General features: G+C 47.3%; 1 protein-coding gene across 5 annotated transcripts in view; it reads left to right on the top strand.

Moving 5' to 3' along the window:
• CFAP92 (cilia and flagella associated protein 92 (putative)) overlaps window positions 1-17009 on the top strand; it is an 80136-nt gene that overhangs the window by 45001 nt on the left and 18126 nt on the right. For 4 of the 5 annotated variants that reach the window (XM_054482141.1, XM_063662611.1, XM_054482145.1 and 1 more), the window contains 3 exons: window positions 1332-2236; window positions 9658-9852; window positions 11953-12250. In XM_054482141.1, coding sequence (XP_054338116.1) covers window positions 1332-2236; window positions 9658-9852; window positions 11953-12250 — 1398 coding nt within the window. The remainder of the gene's footprint in view (window positions 1-1331; window positions 2237-9657; window positions 9853-11952; window positions 12251-17009) is intronic. The other variant, XM_054482144.1, reaches the window with a different exon arrangement.

Below are 17009 nucleotides of genomic sequence, written 5' to 3'. Positions count from 1 at the left end.
TCCAATCTATGAATACAGTATATCTCTCCATTTATTTACATCTTTTTTTTTTCATCAGTGTTTTGAAGTTTTCAGGACCCCCTATTTACATTTTGCCTGGAGAGCAAACTAATAGACTTCTGCCGAGCCACTGGGGGACACCTAGGGATCTGATTGCTTCTTAAGGAACTTGCACCCAGTCCTGCCTGATCCAGCCTTTCCTTTTTACTGCCAGTTCCAGAGATAGTAGGTTTGCCATTCCCAAGTCTTTTGAGGGTTTTACAGAGAAAATCTGGTTGGTTCTCAGCTTCTCCATTGTGTGGTTGGTATTTGGCTTTCTCAACTGTGCCAAGCCTGTTACAAGTAAATAGAAATACAATAGGTTTAACCTTGATTATATTCTTTCTTTACTTAAACTTATATCCTTATTTTATATCTCTGATCATTCTAATATCATCTGATTTCACTAGTAGTGCCTTTGTCTTTAGGTGTTTTGTGATTTTTACCATGATCTCGTGTTCAGTGGAACTTTCTTGATGGGAATTCTTTGAGGCCTAGGTTGAAAGTGAGTATCTCCAGAGGTATTGTGTCTCTGCCCACTGCTCTGGGAGCACCGCCAATCTGGGATTATTTTATAATAAATTCTCAGCTTCATGTAAAATAAATAGTGCCTTTAGATTACGAATTCAGACCACAGACTTGTGTAAGGCTTAATTTATGATGATAAAATCTCAGCACCAAGGTCAAACCATGCAAATGTCCCTGCTTTCTGTCTCAGCATAGCTTGGCTCTTCCTTTCCATCCTGTTCTCCGTGCTCTCTGAGGCCCAGACCTCTCTAAGGCTGTCTCCTGCCCAGAGCGTCAGTTTTCAGCTTGGCACCTGTGGCTCTGCTAAAGGGGTCTGTGTCGACCCCCAGATATATGTTTGGAAAACAGGGATTTCCTTTCTAAAAATCACTTCTCTGTACCTTTTCTGTGCCCAGCCTTGGGATAGGAACTAGAAGTACAGGTATGAAAAAGGATACATGGCCTATCTTCATGGCACTCACATTTTGGGAGGAAAACAAATAACGAATGCTTTTTGAGTCCTTGTTTCATGCCAGTCGCCATCCTGGTGCGTTCAGAGTCCTTGTTTCATGCCAGTCGCCATCCCGGTGCGTTCACATTCATGATGTCTGCAGTCCTAGTAATGACCTTGCGCGGTAGTGTCTCTCATGGATATTTTGTGGATGAGAAAACTTGGGCTACAGGGACAGGCAATGAGCCTGGCACTGGGATTTGAGCTCCTCATGCTGGGGCTGAGTGACTGTCCTTGCGGCTGGGTGACCTGCTGTGGCCCTGCTCTCTCGTAGAGGCTGTGCATGCCTGTGTACTGCAAGTACCAGTTCCATAAGACTCCAGTTCACAAGACCAAGGGGGAGCCCCATGGAACCCATGTTTATTTCCAGGACATCAACGTCATCTTCCTTGGGGCGCTGCACCCCAGTGACCTAAGGGAATACCTGGAGGGCCCCCCCATGGTGGTGGAAGTTCACGACCGGGACCGCAAGTCAGAGGAGTGTTCTCAGAAGCCCGTGCTGTTTGGGGAGGACCCCCTGGATTCATACCTCAACTTCCGGGCCCTCATCTCTCCCAGAGAGACAGAGAACAACCCCTTTGAGTCCCAGAACAAGATGTGGTACCCTTATGGCATCGCCCAGGTCAGTTTTGCTGACCTCCTCCTTGGCCACAAGTACTTGAATCTGGCTGTCCCCATCCACAGCTGTGAGGTTCAGCCCACACACTGCGGCCAGGACAGCAGGAGAAGGAAGGTTGTGGGGCTTGGGGGACCCAGAGATGGCCACCAGCACGGCCCAGTGCCCATGGGCAACTACCTAGAGGCTGACTCCCAGCTCAAGTTGCGAGTGGACATCGCGGTGCCACTGAAGGCCGGGGCCAGAGCTGCAGATCCCGACTTCGGGGGCTCCCAGTTTGGCCGCATCATCTTCGTCTTTGACTTTAAGAAGGTCTCCCTGCTCCACAGCCTGCTGCAGGACATCACCATGATCAACGCTAAGGCCCTCGGCCTGGACTCCTACCCCATCAGGACCCTGCAGCAGATCCTGTCAGCCTTCAAGATGCGTGTGCGGGTCCAGGAGCAGCAGCACCTGGATGTGCTCACCGGCTTCCACCTGCTGGACGGGAAGACCCACCTTTTCATCCTGGAAGGCCTGGCCGACCAAGGCTTGAGGCAGCTGTGGGAGAACCACCAAAGCTGGTAGGTGGTTTGTTTTACATTTTACATAAAAATGATGGCATCTGGGTGCCGAGGGAGTGGAGAGGTCTTTCAGAGCCAAGCCTAGGTTCAGCATCCTTGTCTGTGAGTCTCCTTTCGGGGCTCATTGTGAGGTACTTACCAGGGTTTAGTCATTGGACTTGAAGACTCGATTGCCTTTGGTTGCAGGGAGGAATTCAGGAGTATCTAAGATGACTGAGGGGTCTAGGAGAGTGGGGCCTGTCTTCAGGGTTCTGAGCCAAGGGCTACTGTGGCTAACCAGGAACAGAATATTCTGCATTAGATTTCAGCTTGCCCTGGGGAAGATCACTTTGAAGATGGAGGGGCTGCTTAGGCTGCAGGAAGTTGCCCTTCCCTGAAGGCCTTCAGGGGACCTGGGGGCCACTCAGTGGGGACACTACAGGTGAATAATTAAAGTGTCCAATTCTGGGCTGCAGTGGGTAGCCCTTTGCAGTTCCTCCATTTTTTAGTTTTGGTGACATGATACCTCTCCCTTCCTTTCACAATTTGCAAGTATACTAGTTTGGGTAGATAGGATCTCCCTCCTTTAGTCTGGAGGGCCCCCATCTGTCCTCAGAGTTCAGATGCCCCAGGACCCACTTGTCTGCAGTGGGGAGTCCAGGAGTTGAGGCTGTCTGCCCAGAAGGGGATTGCACCTCTGGGGGACTGCCTTCCTGTGCTGATGGGCCCAGAGGCACCAGGAGAAGCTGGCCTTGTATCTATTATAAGCCCAGGAGAACTGAAAACGTATGTCCACACAAGAGCTTGTACACACATGTTCACAGCAGCATTATGTATAATAGTCAAAAAGTGAAAACAGGCCAGGTGCAGTGGCTCACGCCTGTTATCCCAGCACTTTGGGAGGCTAAGGTGATCCTGGAATCACTTGAGCCCAGGAGTTCAAGACCAGCCTGGGCTGGTGATACCTTGTTACTACATAGTGATACCTTGTTACTACAAAAAATACAAAAATTAGCCAAGCATGGTGGCTCATGCCTGTAATCACAGCTTCTTGGGTGGCCAAGGTGGGAAAATCACTTGAGCCCAGGAGGTGGAGGTTGCAGTGAGCCAATATCACCCACTGAATTCCAGCTGGGCAACAGAGCCAGACCCTGTCTCAAATTAAAAAAAAAAAAAAAAGTTGGGGGGGAATAACCCAAATGTTTATCAACTGATAAACAAAAGATAATAAGTCCATAGAATAATTGAGCCATAAAAGGAAATGAAAGCCAGGCATGGTGGCTCACACCTGTTATCCCAGCACTTTGGGAGGCTGAGGCGGGGGGGATTGCCTGAGGTCAGGAGTTCGGGACCAGCCTGGCCAACATGGTGAAACCCTGTCTCTACTAAAAATAGAAAAACTTACCCGGGCATTGGTGGCACGTGCCTGTAATCCCAGCTACTCGGGAGACTGAGGCAGGAGAATTGCTTGAACCCTGGAGAGGGAGGTTGCAGTGAGCCGAGATCGCGCCACTGCACTCCAGCCTGGGCAACAAGAGTGAAACTTTGTCTCAAGAAAAAAAAAAAAAGAAAGAAATGAAATACCGATACACATATCTCAACCTTGAAACATTATGCTAAGTCAAAGAAGCCAGACACAAAATGGCACATATTGTATGATTCTGTGTTTGTGAATTGTCCCGAACCGGCAAATCCATAGAGATAGGTGGGCCGTTGGTTGCCAGGGATAACCACTCAGGGGAGGGCAAGAGAGAAGTGGGGAGCCACTGCCAGTGGGCACAGAATTGCCTTTAGGGATGTGAAGGATGTTCTGGAACTAGATATTGTTTATGGCTGCACAACATTGTGATTGTACTCTAAACCACTCATTCATGCGCTTTAAAAGGTTGAGTTCTGCCGGGCACGGTGGCTTACGCCTGTAATCCCAGCACTTTGGGAGGACGAGGCAGGCGGATCACGAGGTCAGGAGATCGAGACCAGCCTGACCAACAAGTGAAACCCCGTCTCTACTAAAAATACAAAAATTAGCCAGACCGTGGTGGCGTGTGCCTGTAATCCCAGCTACTCAGGAGACTGAGGCAGGAGAATCGCTTGAACCCAGGAGGCGGAGGTTGCAGTGAGCTGAGATCGTGCCACTGCACTCCAGCCTGGGCAACAGAGCTAGACTCTGTCTCAAAAAAAAAAAAAAAAAAAAGGTTGAGTTTTGTTCAAGACCAGCTTTGCCAACATGGTGAAACCCCATCTCTACTAAATATACAAAAATTAGCCAGGCATGGTGGCAGGCACCTGTAATCCCAGCTACTTGGGAGGCTGAGGCAGGAGAATTGCTTGAACCCGTGGGCGGAGGTTGTAGTGAGCCGAGATCATGCCACTGCACTCCAGCCTGAGTGGCAGAGCAAGATTCTGTCTCAAAAAAAAAAAAAAAAAAAAAAAGATTGAGTTTTGTGGTGCGTAGCAGAGAATGTGGCCTGGCCCAGGAGCAGTCTGGGCTCTGCCCTTGGCTCCTGTGAGGCGATCTGAGTCACACCTAATAGGAGTGTCTTTGTTTCGGGAGGGGACTGGCCACACCTGACAGTCACAGGATGGAGGCTGACCTTCCAGAAAGACCAACCAGGTACTTCGGGATGGGGGCTTTGGGTCATGCAGAATCAGGAGACTGAGTTCAGCCATGTAGGCGGTCAGCCAGCCTGCCATACCTGTGCAGTGGAGCCCCCTGGAAACTGTGGCCGCCAGGGCTGGGGCGAGCTGCCTGGCTGCAGTGTACTTGCATGCCGCCACTCACCAGTGCTAGGATGGTAGCACATCTGGCTCCACGAGAAGACAGTAGAAGCTTCGTGTCTGGAGCCATCATGGACTCTGCTCCATGTGTTTGTTCCCTTGGCGGATTTTAATCTGTATTCTTTCCCTGTAATACAACTGTAACTGTGAGTGTAGAACTCACTTTCAGTAAGTTCTGTGTGCCCTTCTAGTGCATTATCAAACCAGAGGGCAGTCTCAGAAACCTTCTGAACTTGCAGTCGGTGTCAGAAGTAAGGGCGGTCTTGGGGACTGTGCCCTCAAACTTTGTGGTTTGGCTAATGCTGGGCAGATAGTATATGAATTATATCTCAAAAGCTTTTTCCAGTGGCAGAAATAACATGAAGCATGCTCACTGAACCCAGTTGAATTAGGCTAGAAATAAAACACAAATCATTAACCAGAAAAAAGTTCATATGCAGGGAAATTAATAACCATACTTCCAAATAACTTGTGGGTCAAAAAGAAATCATAATGGAAATTAGACATTTTTGAACTGAACAATAATGAAAATAATATATTATCTAAATTTGCAGGGTGGGCCGGGCCCAGTGGCTCATGTCTGTAATCCCAACACTTTGGGAGGCCAAGGTGGGCGGATCGCCTGAGGTCAGGAGTTCGAGACCAGCCTGGCCAACATGGTGAAAACCCGTCTCTACTAAAAATACAAAAGTTAACCGGGCATGGTGGCACACACCTGTAATCCCAGCTACTTGGGAGGCTGAGGCAGGAGAATTGCTCGAGCTCAGGAGACAGAGGTTGTAGTAAGCCGAGATCGCGCCACTGCACTCCAGCCTGGCCGACAGAGCCAGACTCTGTCTCAAAAAAATAAATAAATAACTCTAGTGGACAAAAAAAGTTCAGTAGGGAAAAGATAAACTTTTCAATAAATGGTGTTGGGATAATTGTTTTCCATAGGAAAAAAGGAAAGACATCCTTAACCCCTGGCAACCACTGCTATATCTGAAAATAGAAGTGATTTTTGAATGTTGATCTTATATCCTAAAGCCTTGCTGAAACTCACTGGTTCCAAGAGTTTTTGTTCTGTTTTTTGGGAGATTCCTTGGGATTTTCTACACTGACCATCATGTCATCTGCAAATAGGGATAATTACATTTCTTTCTTTCAGTCTGTATATCTTCATCTCCTTGTTGTACTGGCCTGGACATGCAGTCCTGTTTTATATAAGAATAGTGAAGGTGGATCACTCCTGTAATCCCAGCACTTTGGGAGGCTGAGGCAGGCGGATCACGAGGTCAGGAGATGGAGAACATCCTGGCTAACACAGTGAAACCCCGTCTCTACTAAAAATACAAAAATTAGCTGGGCGTGGTGGTGGGTGCCTGTAGTCCCAGCTACTCAGGAGGCTGAGGCAGGAGAATGGCATGAACCCGGGAGGCGGAGCTTGCAGTGAGCCTCCAGCCTGGGCGACAGAGCGAGACTCCATCTCTAAAAAAAAAAAAAAAAAAAGAATGGTGAAGGCACACACACTTGCCTTGTTTCTGGTCTCTGCGGCAGAAGGCATCAGTGTTTCCCCACTACCTATGATGTTAGGTGTAGGGTTTTTGTAGATGTCCTTTATGGGTCTGAGGAAGTTCCATTCTGTTCCTAATTTGCTGGCTCACACAATTCATGAAAATCAACTCTAGTCTAGGTAGACCAGGCCCGTTTTTAAACTTTTAACTTTGTTGTTTTTTTTGAGCTTTTTCTTTCCTTCTTTCTTTTTATTGACAGGGTTTATTGCTGTTACCCAGGCTGGAGTGCAGCGGTGCGATCACGATTCACTGCAGCCTTGACCTCCCCCCACCTCAAGCGATCCTCCCATCTCAGCCTCTCAAGTAGCTGGGACTGACAAGCATGTGCCACCATGCCCAGCTAATTTTTTTTTCTTTTGTTTGAGACAGTCTCGTTCTGTTGCCCAGGCTGGAGTGCAATGGTGCGATCTCGGCTCATTGCAACCTCTGCCTCCTGGGTTCAAGCAGTTCTCCTGCCTCAGCCTCCCTAGTAGCTGAGATTACAGGCACCTGCCACCATGCCCAGCTAATTTTTTGTATTTTTAGTAGAGACAGGGTTTCGCCATGTTGGGAAGGCTGGTCTCGAACTCCTGACCTCAGGTGATCCACCTGCCTCTCAGCCTCCCAAAGTGCTGGGATTACAGGTGTGAGCCAGTGCACCTGGCCTAAACTTTTAACTTTGAAATTGCAAAAATAGTGGAGAGGTTGCATGTACTCATTACTCAACTTCCCCCAATGGTGACATCTTATATAACTACTACTGATTGACACAGTACAACTAAGTAGACTACAATGATCTGATCTTACTCAGATTTCACCAGAAAAATCTTTTTTTTTTTTTTGGGATATGGAGTCTTGCTCTGTCGCCCAGGCTGGAGTGCTGTGACGCGATCTCGGCTCACCGCAAGCTCTGCCTCCTGGGTTCATGCCATTCTCCTGCCTCAGCCTCCTGAGTAGCTGGGACTATAGGCACCCGCCACTGCGCCCAGCTAATTTTTTGTATTTTTAGTAGAGACAGGGTTTCACCGTGGTCTCGATCTCCTGACTTCGTGATCTGCCCACCTCGGCCTCCCATAGTGCTGGGATTACAGGCGTGAGCCACCATGCCCAGGTTTTTTTTTTTTTTTTTTTTTGAGACAGGTTCTATCTCTGTCACCCAGGCTGAGTGGTACAAAGGCTCACTGCAGTGGTACAAGGGCTTACTGCAACCTCTACCTCCAGGGGTCAAGCCATCCTCCCATCTCAGCCTCCCAGGTAGCTGGGACTACAGGTGTGCACCACCATGCCCAGATTATTTTTGTATTTTTTGTAGAGATGGGGTTTCACCAGGTTGCCAAGGCCGGTCTTAAACTCCTGGACTCAAGCAACCTACCCACCTCTACCTCCCAAAGTGAAAAATCTATTTTTGAAAAGCAAAATTACAAAGCTTATAGATGAAAATATAGAAGAACATATTCATGACCCCAGAATGGAGAAAGAGTTCTTGAACCAGACAAGGACAAAGAAGAAAAGAATCATACATTTGGCAATGCTAAAAGTAACTTCTGCTCATCAAAAGACACTGTCAAAGTCAAAATACAGAGATGAATCTCTAAATTTAAAAATTTTATTTGGGAAGCAAGAATTACAATTTGAGGTACACACACAGACTGGGCAGTCTTCAGTATGTCTGAAAAACAGAAGGTTGGAGGTTTTATAACAAGGAGGGGCATTATAAAAATGTTAGGTATTGTTTTGAGAATTTGAGGCACTGGCAACCTCTGACTGGTGAGTGCCAGTGAGTAAAAGTAGTCTTGGAGTCACAGCAGGTGGTGTCAGTAGCTATCAGACAAGACTGGCTTCAGGTTGGAACAGGCGGCCTCAGCAGCCAGGCTGTGGAGAATGACATTCCTGGAGCAGTGCTACGTGCCCTGGGTGCTTTCTCCCCGCCTGTCGACTCTGTTTTAGTTGGGTGTGATGAGAATGACCCAATGCATGTGATCAACTTTCACAACACCATAAAAATTGTGAAAAGACAAGCTACAAACAAAATTATTTGCAGTGTCTGGAACTGACCAATAATTAGTATCCTAAATATATTTTTTAAAGTCTTGTGAATCAATAAGAAAACCTCCCAGTGGAAGGAAAGTATGGGCAAAATACCCAAACCAATACTTCACAAAAGAGGACCTATCCCTGACCAAGCACACAGATTCCTGAAGGGGCGATGAAGGCATTGTAGACTTCACCAGGTTCAAAAAGGTGGAGGAATGGCATAGGCCAGTGCAGGGCAATGACAGCAGGCTGTGCATAGAAACCCTGCCAGGCTGGTATTGCCATAGTGCAGAGTGCAAGTGCCAGGGCAGGGCTTGGAGGGGTGGTGAGGGGCTGAGTGGGGGCAGGAAGGGGGTGAGAGGCACAGGCCATGAGCCAGATCAGGTCAGTTTCAGCATTTCACTGCCAGCTCTCTGTCAAGGCCCCAGGTTTTGAAAGATGTTGTGTCTACCAGGAGGCATTCATCATCATCATATTCCTTTTGTTTTTTTCTATCCTTTTAGTTAATTTTTTATACTTTTAAATTGCTATTATTTTTATCTTAGTATAGTCTTCATTACCAACCTTGTCTTTTGTTATTGTTTTGAGACAGGGTCTCACTCTGTTGCCCGGGCTAGAGTGCAGTGGTGCCATCAGGGCTTGCTGCAGCCTCCACCTGCCTGGGCTTGTTTTTTTTTCATTTTGTTTTGTTTTTGTTTTTGTTTTGACATGGAGTTTCGCTCTTGTTACCCAGGCTGGAGTGCAATGTCGCGATCTTGGCTCACCACAACCTCTGCCTCCCGGGTTCAAGAGATTCTACTGCCTCAGCCTCCCGAGTAGCTGGGATTACAGGCATGTGCCACCATGCCTGGCTAATTTTGTATTTTTCACTAGAGATGGGGTTTCTCCATGTTGGTCAGGCTGGTCTCGAACTCCCGAACTCAGGTGATCTGCTCACCTCAGCCTCCCAAAGTGCTGGGATTATAGGCGTGAGTCACCATACCCGGCCCCTGGGCTTGTTTTTAAACAACATAAAAGCTGTACCTGACAGTGCACCCTCGCCACGGTGTCCCAGGAAGCTGCCACACAAGTTAGCTCTTGGCCTTCTGTCTCTTACAGGATTCCCAGGTCAGAACACGGGAAATACAAGGTGCTGTACAACTCACAGCTGCTGTTCCGCAGCCGGCTCTATGGGGACCTGGAGGCCATCCTGTACCATGTGCACCTCTTCCAGCCCACGGAGCTGCTGCTGCAGCAGGCGGTGTTCTTCCTGCGAGACACTGAGCGGAGGCGGGTCTTCCAGGCACTAGCCAGGTGGGCAGTGGCAGCCCGCATGTGGTCCTGCGCCCTGGGGGGAGAGGCACTTCTTAACACTCTGCACCCAAACAGGCGAGCTGGGGCATCCAACAACTAGATAGTGGCCCCAACAGATGGTGGGGGGAGGAGGACCATCCGCCCAGATGCTGTGACTCTGTCGTGTCTGCTGTTCTTGGGGCATGTCCTAGAATCGCCTGAGGAGGGAGTGGCTGGTTAAAACCCATTTTCTAACCTGGGCAACAGAGTGAGACCTCATCTCCACAAAAATTTGTTAATAGCCAGGTGTGGGCTGGGCACAGTGGCTCACACCTGTAATCCCAGCACTTTGGGAGGCTGAGGTGGGAGGATGGCTTGAGCCCAGGAGTTTGAGACCAGCCTAGGCAACATAGTGAGACCCCAGGTGTAGTGGCCAGGTGTAGTGGCGCACGCCTGTAATCCCATCTACTTGGGAGACTGAGGCAGGAGAATCTCTTGAACCTGAAAGGCGGAGGTTGCAGTGAGCTGAGACCAAGCCACTGTATTCCAGCCTGGGCGACAGTGAGACTTCCATCTCAGAAACAAACAAACAGAAACAAAAACAGGCCGGATATGGTGGCTCACGCCTGTAATCCCAGCACTCTGAGAGGCCAAGGCGGGTGGATCACCTGAGGTCGGGAGTTCGAGACCAGCCTGACCAACATGGAGAAACCCCATCTCTACTAAAAATACAAAATTAGCCAGGCGTGGTGGCGCATGCCTGTAATCCCAGCTACTTGGGAGGCTGAGGCAGGAGAATTGCTTGAACCTAGGAGGTGGAGGTTGCAGTGAGCCGAGATTGCGTCATTGCACTCCAGCTGGGCAACCAGGGTCTCACCATTCCCTCATTGAGCAGCTGCTGGCTCACACTGGCTCTAGGGGGGCTGTGGGCACACCAGTCCCCACTCTCAGGAGGCCACAGTTCAGAAGCAGAGATGACATAAAGAACACAGGCAGTGGGATGCCCTGGGACCCAGTGGGGGCATGGAGGAGGGGGCTGCTTCTTTCCCCAGGGCAGGAGAGGCTGCTGTTGAGGAAGGGCCAGAGATGTTCAGCAGGCAGACAGTTCACTTGCTGCTGGGTGTGGGGCAGGAGGTACAAACCCTGTCTTTATATTTTTAGAGCCAGCAACAGGTCTGGCCCTAGCTAGTGCTTGCTGGATGTATTAATGAAGGAGGAGGAGGAGGCTGGAGAGATAGGAAGGAGAAAGAACTTGGTGGGGCTAAGAGGCTTTTCTTTGATTCTGTGGCCCTCACCTTTGGCATGTGGGGTGGTGCCACAGCATTTGGAAGGAGGCCAGACCCGGTCCTGCCTGGTAGGTGACAGGAGGTAGCTGAGGGTTCTATGAAGGAAACAGAAGAACACTTTTTAGGAAGTGCTTACTGCATCCAAGGTAGCTGCATCCATATGGCTTTATTTCTATCTGAGGGTGAGGAAACCAGATTCAGAAAGGCTAAGGCTGGGCCAGGGTCACTGGGACAGTGAGAGTGAGGGCAGGCACCTACCGCACAGTGGACTTTGGAGGCAGCTGAGACAGTGAGCAGCCAACAGCTATGACTGAGCATGGGTTCTGGACCCAATGCCCACTGCACACCAGGCCATGGCAGAGGGCACCTAGGAGGAGGCTTCGGGGCTGAGGAGGTCCTTGAGCTTTGCTGAGGACTCTCTCCAGCCTCCTCCTTCTCCTCTATTAACAGCCAGCCCCCTGAGGCTCCGTGCATGATGTCCTCCTGGTGCGGAAGGCTCTGTGCTCTACATCCCTGATGGGCAGCTGGTGGGGCTGTGTCCCCATGGGGTATGGGAGGAGAGGAAGCATGGCTAAGGACACAGGAACAGAGCAGCACTCAGAGCAAACCGTGGGCAGCCTTTGGCTTCTGGGGGCTGGGGAGAAGACAGAGAAGGAGGCTTTTGCCAGGAGCCCAGGCTCAGTAGACTGGAATCGGAGCTCTTTAGTCACAAGCTCCAGGACTTGGGACCAGCTAAGCAGCCTCTGAGTGTTCATTTCCTGCTGTAGGATGGGAGTGATTACACCTGTCTTGCAAGGTAGGAGAGGTTCAGTGGGGCAGTGGTTCTTTGTTCCAGGATCCACGACATCTGCTATAACAGCACCACCCTCTGGGATATGACAGTGAGGGACCTGCTGCCCTCCTCTGCTATGATCAAAGACTTGAGCCAAGAGTTTGGGATGCCCCTTTCACAAGAAGAACTCACAGATGAGAAATTGTTTGCCCTACCACCTCAGCCCGCCCCCAATCTTGAGGACTACCACAGTCGGAACTCCACCCTCACCTTAGAGATCCACGCCCACCAGGAGAAGTACCTGCAGTGGCGGAGTGCCATGCTCCTGAAGAACAAAGACAAAAAGCATAGTTTCATCCAGGTAGGCTGCCTTCCTCTCCAACTTGGGGCTCCCAGGCCTCACCTGGGCGGTCCAGGCGCCTGCTGAGAGGCATAGGGCATATTCCTGAGTGGGACATTTGCCTCTGGTCCGTGCCTGTGCTCCTGGCCTGGGCTATCCTGCTGGATGGGCAAGAAGTGCAGGATGTGGGGCTGAGCCATGTCAGAAACTTTCACTCCCAGTCCTAGATAACCTTGTCCTTCCTGAAAGGTGAGAAGGAATGCTATTAGCTGTATTACCTTTACCATGGCCCCCAGAGTTCATTGTAGAGAAAGAACTGTGGCACGTGTGTGTGTGTGTGTGTGTGTGTAACATGTTGCTTAGGCTGCTCAGGGCATAAGTGTCGTAAGATGTCCAAGCAACATGGGACAAACTAATCTGCATGACAGAGGGAGAGAATGGGACACTGAGAAGCTGGTGAGGGGGTAGAAGGCTGGTGCTGTGTGGCCTGAATGGGCAAGGAGAACCTCGCTCAACCCATGCCAACCAAAAAGACATGAAAACACAAACATCTGTGGTATGACTTGGAGTTGTCTGCCTGTGGTCTGTGTGAAGGCCCTACCATCCTTGCAATTCTCCAGTTCAAAAACAAAGACTCCTAGAAACTTGTAAGCTTTGTATGTGTGCATTCTTTATGAAAACCAAAGAACAGACTTCTTTTGTTTTTTGAATTGGGGGTCTCACTCTGTTGCCCAGGTTAGAGTACTATGACTTGATCACGGGTCATTGCAGCCTCCCAACTCCTGGGCTCAAGCAGTCCTCCCACCTTGGCCTCCTGAGTAGGCAGGCATGCGCCACCACACCTGGTTAATTTTTTTTTTACTTTTTTTTTTAGAGATTGAGTCTTGCTATGTTGCCTAGGCTGGTCTCCAGCTCCTAGGCTCAAGGGATTCTCCTGCCTCAGCCTCCCAAAGTGTTGGGATTACAGGTGTGAGTCACTGTGCCTGGCTGTTTTTTCCATTAGTGGAAAAAACTTTTTAGCTTTTTCAAAAGAATCAGTTCTTGGACTTATCAATTCTGCTTTTCTGTTTTTCTAATTCATTAACTTCAGCTTTTATTTTTATGACACTTTAAAACTTACACCTTTCTTCTTTTTTCTGTCTTCTCGTGTTGGCTATTTCATTTTTATTTCTCTTGTTTAATAAATATATATATGTGTATATATATATATATCATAGCACTTTGGGAGGCCAAGGTGGGCAGGTTGCTTAAGCTCAGGAGTTCGAGACCAGCCTGGGCAACATGGCGAAACTGTCTCTACAAAAAATTAGCTGGGCATGGTGGCATGTACCTATAGTCCCAGCTACTCAGGAGACTGAAGCTTGAGCCTGGGAAGCACAGGTTGCAGTGAGCCGAGATCATGCCATTACATTCCAGCCTGGATGGCAGAGCGAGACCCTGTCTCAATGCGGCACAGTGCCTAATGCCTGTAATCCCAGCATTTTGGGAGGTTGAGGTAGTCAGATCCCTTGAGGCCAGGAGTTCGAGACCAGCCTGGCCAACATGGCAAAACCCGTCTCTACTAAAAATACAAAAATTAGCTGGGTGTGGTGGTGCGCACCTGTAATCTCACCTACTTGGGAGGCTGAAGCAGGAGAATCACTTGAATCTGGGAGGTAAGGTTGCAGTGAGCCAAGATCGCGCCACTGCATTCCAGCACTCAGAGCAACAGAATGAGACCCTGTCTCCAACAAACAAACAAAAAAAGTCAAACAATGTTGAGAGTATTTTCAGTCTTCCTTATCCTACCTCTCAATGCACTTAGATATGTACAAGAATTATATATTCATTTCATGGGTTAATATAATTTTGTTAATGCCACATAACAAGGAAGTGTTTTAAATTTATTTTTATTTTTGAGACGGTCTTGCTTTGTTGCCCAGGCTCGAGTGTGGTGGCATGATCTCAGCTCACTGCAGCATCTGCCTCCCAGGCTCAAGCGATTCTCCTGCCTCAGCCTCCTGAGTAGCTGGGATTACAGGCACACACCACCATGCCTGCCTAATTTTTGTATTTTTTAGTAGAGATGGGGTTTCGCCATGTTGCCCAGGCTGGTCTCGAACTCCTGGCCTCAAGTGATCCACCCCCTTCAGCCTCCCAAAGAGCTAGGATTACAGGTGACCACACCTGGCCACGAGGAAGGGTTTTTAAAGATTTTGCAGGGCCAGGCGCAGTAGCTCACACCTGTAATCCCAGCACTTTGGGGGGCTGAGGCAGGCGGATCACGAAATCAGGAGATCGAGACCATCCTGGCTAACACAGTGAAACCCCATCTCTACTAAAAATACAAAAAAATTACCTGGGTGTGGTGGCAGGCACCTGTAGTCCCAGCTACTCAGGAGGCTGAGACAGGAGAATGGCGTGAACCCAGGAGGCGGAAGTTGCGGTGAGCTGAGATCACACCACTGCACTCCAGCCTGGGCGACAGAGCGAGACTCTGTCTCAAAAAAAATGCAATAATATGGAGAATTTTATAATATAGTAGTATACAATTTATTTACTAGCCCCCATCTCTTATAAATTTGCTAAAATCGCTTGTAAATATTGTTCCAGCTTTTTAAAAAATCATGTTCCTATTATCTTAGATACGGCTACTCTAAAATGGCTTTAAATTTCCTATCATACTATAATAATTGAAACCCAACCATAATTTAATTTTTTCACATTTTTATACCTTGAGATATAATTTACATACCATAAAATTCACCTATTGTAAGTATATATATCAATAGTTTTTAGTAAATTTATAGTTATAACACCATCATCACAATCCAGTTTTAGAACATTTCCATCACCACAAAAAGTATTCTCATGCTAGTTTACAGTCAATCTCTGCTCCATTCTTAGTCCCACATAACCACTGATCTGCTTTCTGTCTTGATAGATTTGACTTGTCTGAATATTTCAGGTAATTGGAACCATATAATTATGTAAACTTTTGTGTCTGGCTTCTTTCACTGAGCATAAAGTTCCTGTGGTTCATCCATGTTCCTGAATATATCAGCGGTGTGCTCCTTTTTTATTGCTGAATAATATTCCATTGAATTGATGTACCACATTTTATCCATTCACCACTTTTTGGAATTACTATTATTTCTTGCTTGGGGCTATTATAAATATTGTTCCTATGAACATTTGCATACAAATCATTATGTGAAAATATGTTTTCATTTCTCTTGGGTAGAACCTAGGAGTGGAATTGCTGGGTCATATAGGTAGGTTTATATTTATGATTTTAAGAAATTACATTGTAAGAAAAGCAGTTTTTACAGTGTAATTGCACAATCTTAACATCCCTACCAGCAATGCATGAGGGTTCTAGTTTCTCCACATTCATAGAAACACTTACCAGTGCTTTTGATTATAGCCATTCTAGTGTGTATCTCATGATTTTAATTTGCATTTTATAATGACTGATGATACTAGATATCTTTTAATGTGCTTATTAGGAATTTATAACGCTTCTTTGGTGTAATATATATTTGTATCTTTTTGAATTAATCTCTTTTTCCAAATTGAGACAGGGTCTCACTGTGTTACCCAGGCTGGTCTTGAACCCCTTGGGCTCAGGCAGTCCTCCCACCTTGGCTTCCCAAAGTGCTGGGATTACAGTTATGAGTCACTGTGCCTGGCCCTCTGTTTGTATCATTTATCTATTTTAAAATCAAGTTGTCTTTTTATTGTTGAGTTGTTATATATTCTGGATACAAGTACTTAATGAGAAATATGATTTGCAAATATTTTCTCCATATTTGTGGCTTGTCTTTTTTTTCTTAATGGTATAAGAAAAAACTTTTGAAGTATAAAAGTTCTTAATTTTGATAAATTCCAATTTATGTTTTTTCTTTTAGCAATCATGCTTCTGGTGTTATAGTTAAGGACTCTGCTTAAAGTTACAAAGATCATTTCATATCCTTTCTCTTACACTTACTCTTAGCTCTCACATTTAGATCTGTGAACCATTTTTTTTGAGGTCCAATGTAAGGGTCTAAATTAATCTTTTTGCGTATGGATATCCAGTTGTCCTCACATCATTTCTTGCAAAGACTAGCTGTTCCCCCATTGAATTGACTTAGCATCTTTGTCAAGAATTGACCATAAATGTAAGGGTTTATATCTGAGTTCTAAATTATGTTCCATTAACTTATATGCCTCTCCATATACCAGCAACACGTTGTCTTGATGACTTTAATTGTAGTTAGTTAGTTGGATTGTGTAAGTCCTTTAACTTTGTTCTTTTTCAAAATTGCTTTGACTACTTTGGGTCCTTTGCATTTCCACATATATTTTAAGATCAGCTTGCCAATTTCTGTAAAAAATTCTATAGGAATTTCATGGGGATTTTATTTATTTATTTATTTTGGGACGGAGTCTTGCTCTGTCACCCAGGCTGCAGTGCAGTGGCGTGATCTTGGCTCACTGCAAGCTCGGCCTCCCAGGTTCACGCCATTCTCCTGCCTCAGCCTCCCAAGTGGCTGGGACTACATGCACCCGCCACCACTCACGGCTAATATTTGTATTTTTTAGTAGAGACAGGGTTTCACCATGTTAGCCAGATGGTGTCGATCTCTTGACCTTGTGATCCGCCCACCTTGGCCTCCCAAAGTGCTGGGATTATAGGTGTGAGCCACCGTGCCCGGCAGGGATTTTATTGAATCTATAGATTGATTTGGGAAAAACTGCCAACTTAACAATTTTGGGGTTGCCAATTTATGAACATGGAATGTCTCTGCTGTTAATT

The sequence above is a fragment of the Pongo pygmaeus genome, chromosome 2, assembly GCF_028885625.2.
Source record: "Pongo pygmaeus isolate AG05252 chromosome 2, NHGRI_mPonPyg2-v2.0_pri, whole genome shotgun sequence".
In the NCBI taxonomy this organism is placed as follows: Eukaryota; Metazoa; Chordata; class Mammalia; order Primates; family Hominidae; genus Pongo; species Pongo pygmaeus.
The sequence above is the reverse complement of the archived record's forward strand: the minus strand, read 5'-3'. Positions and strand labels throughout refer to the sequence as shown.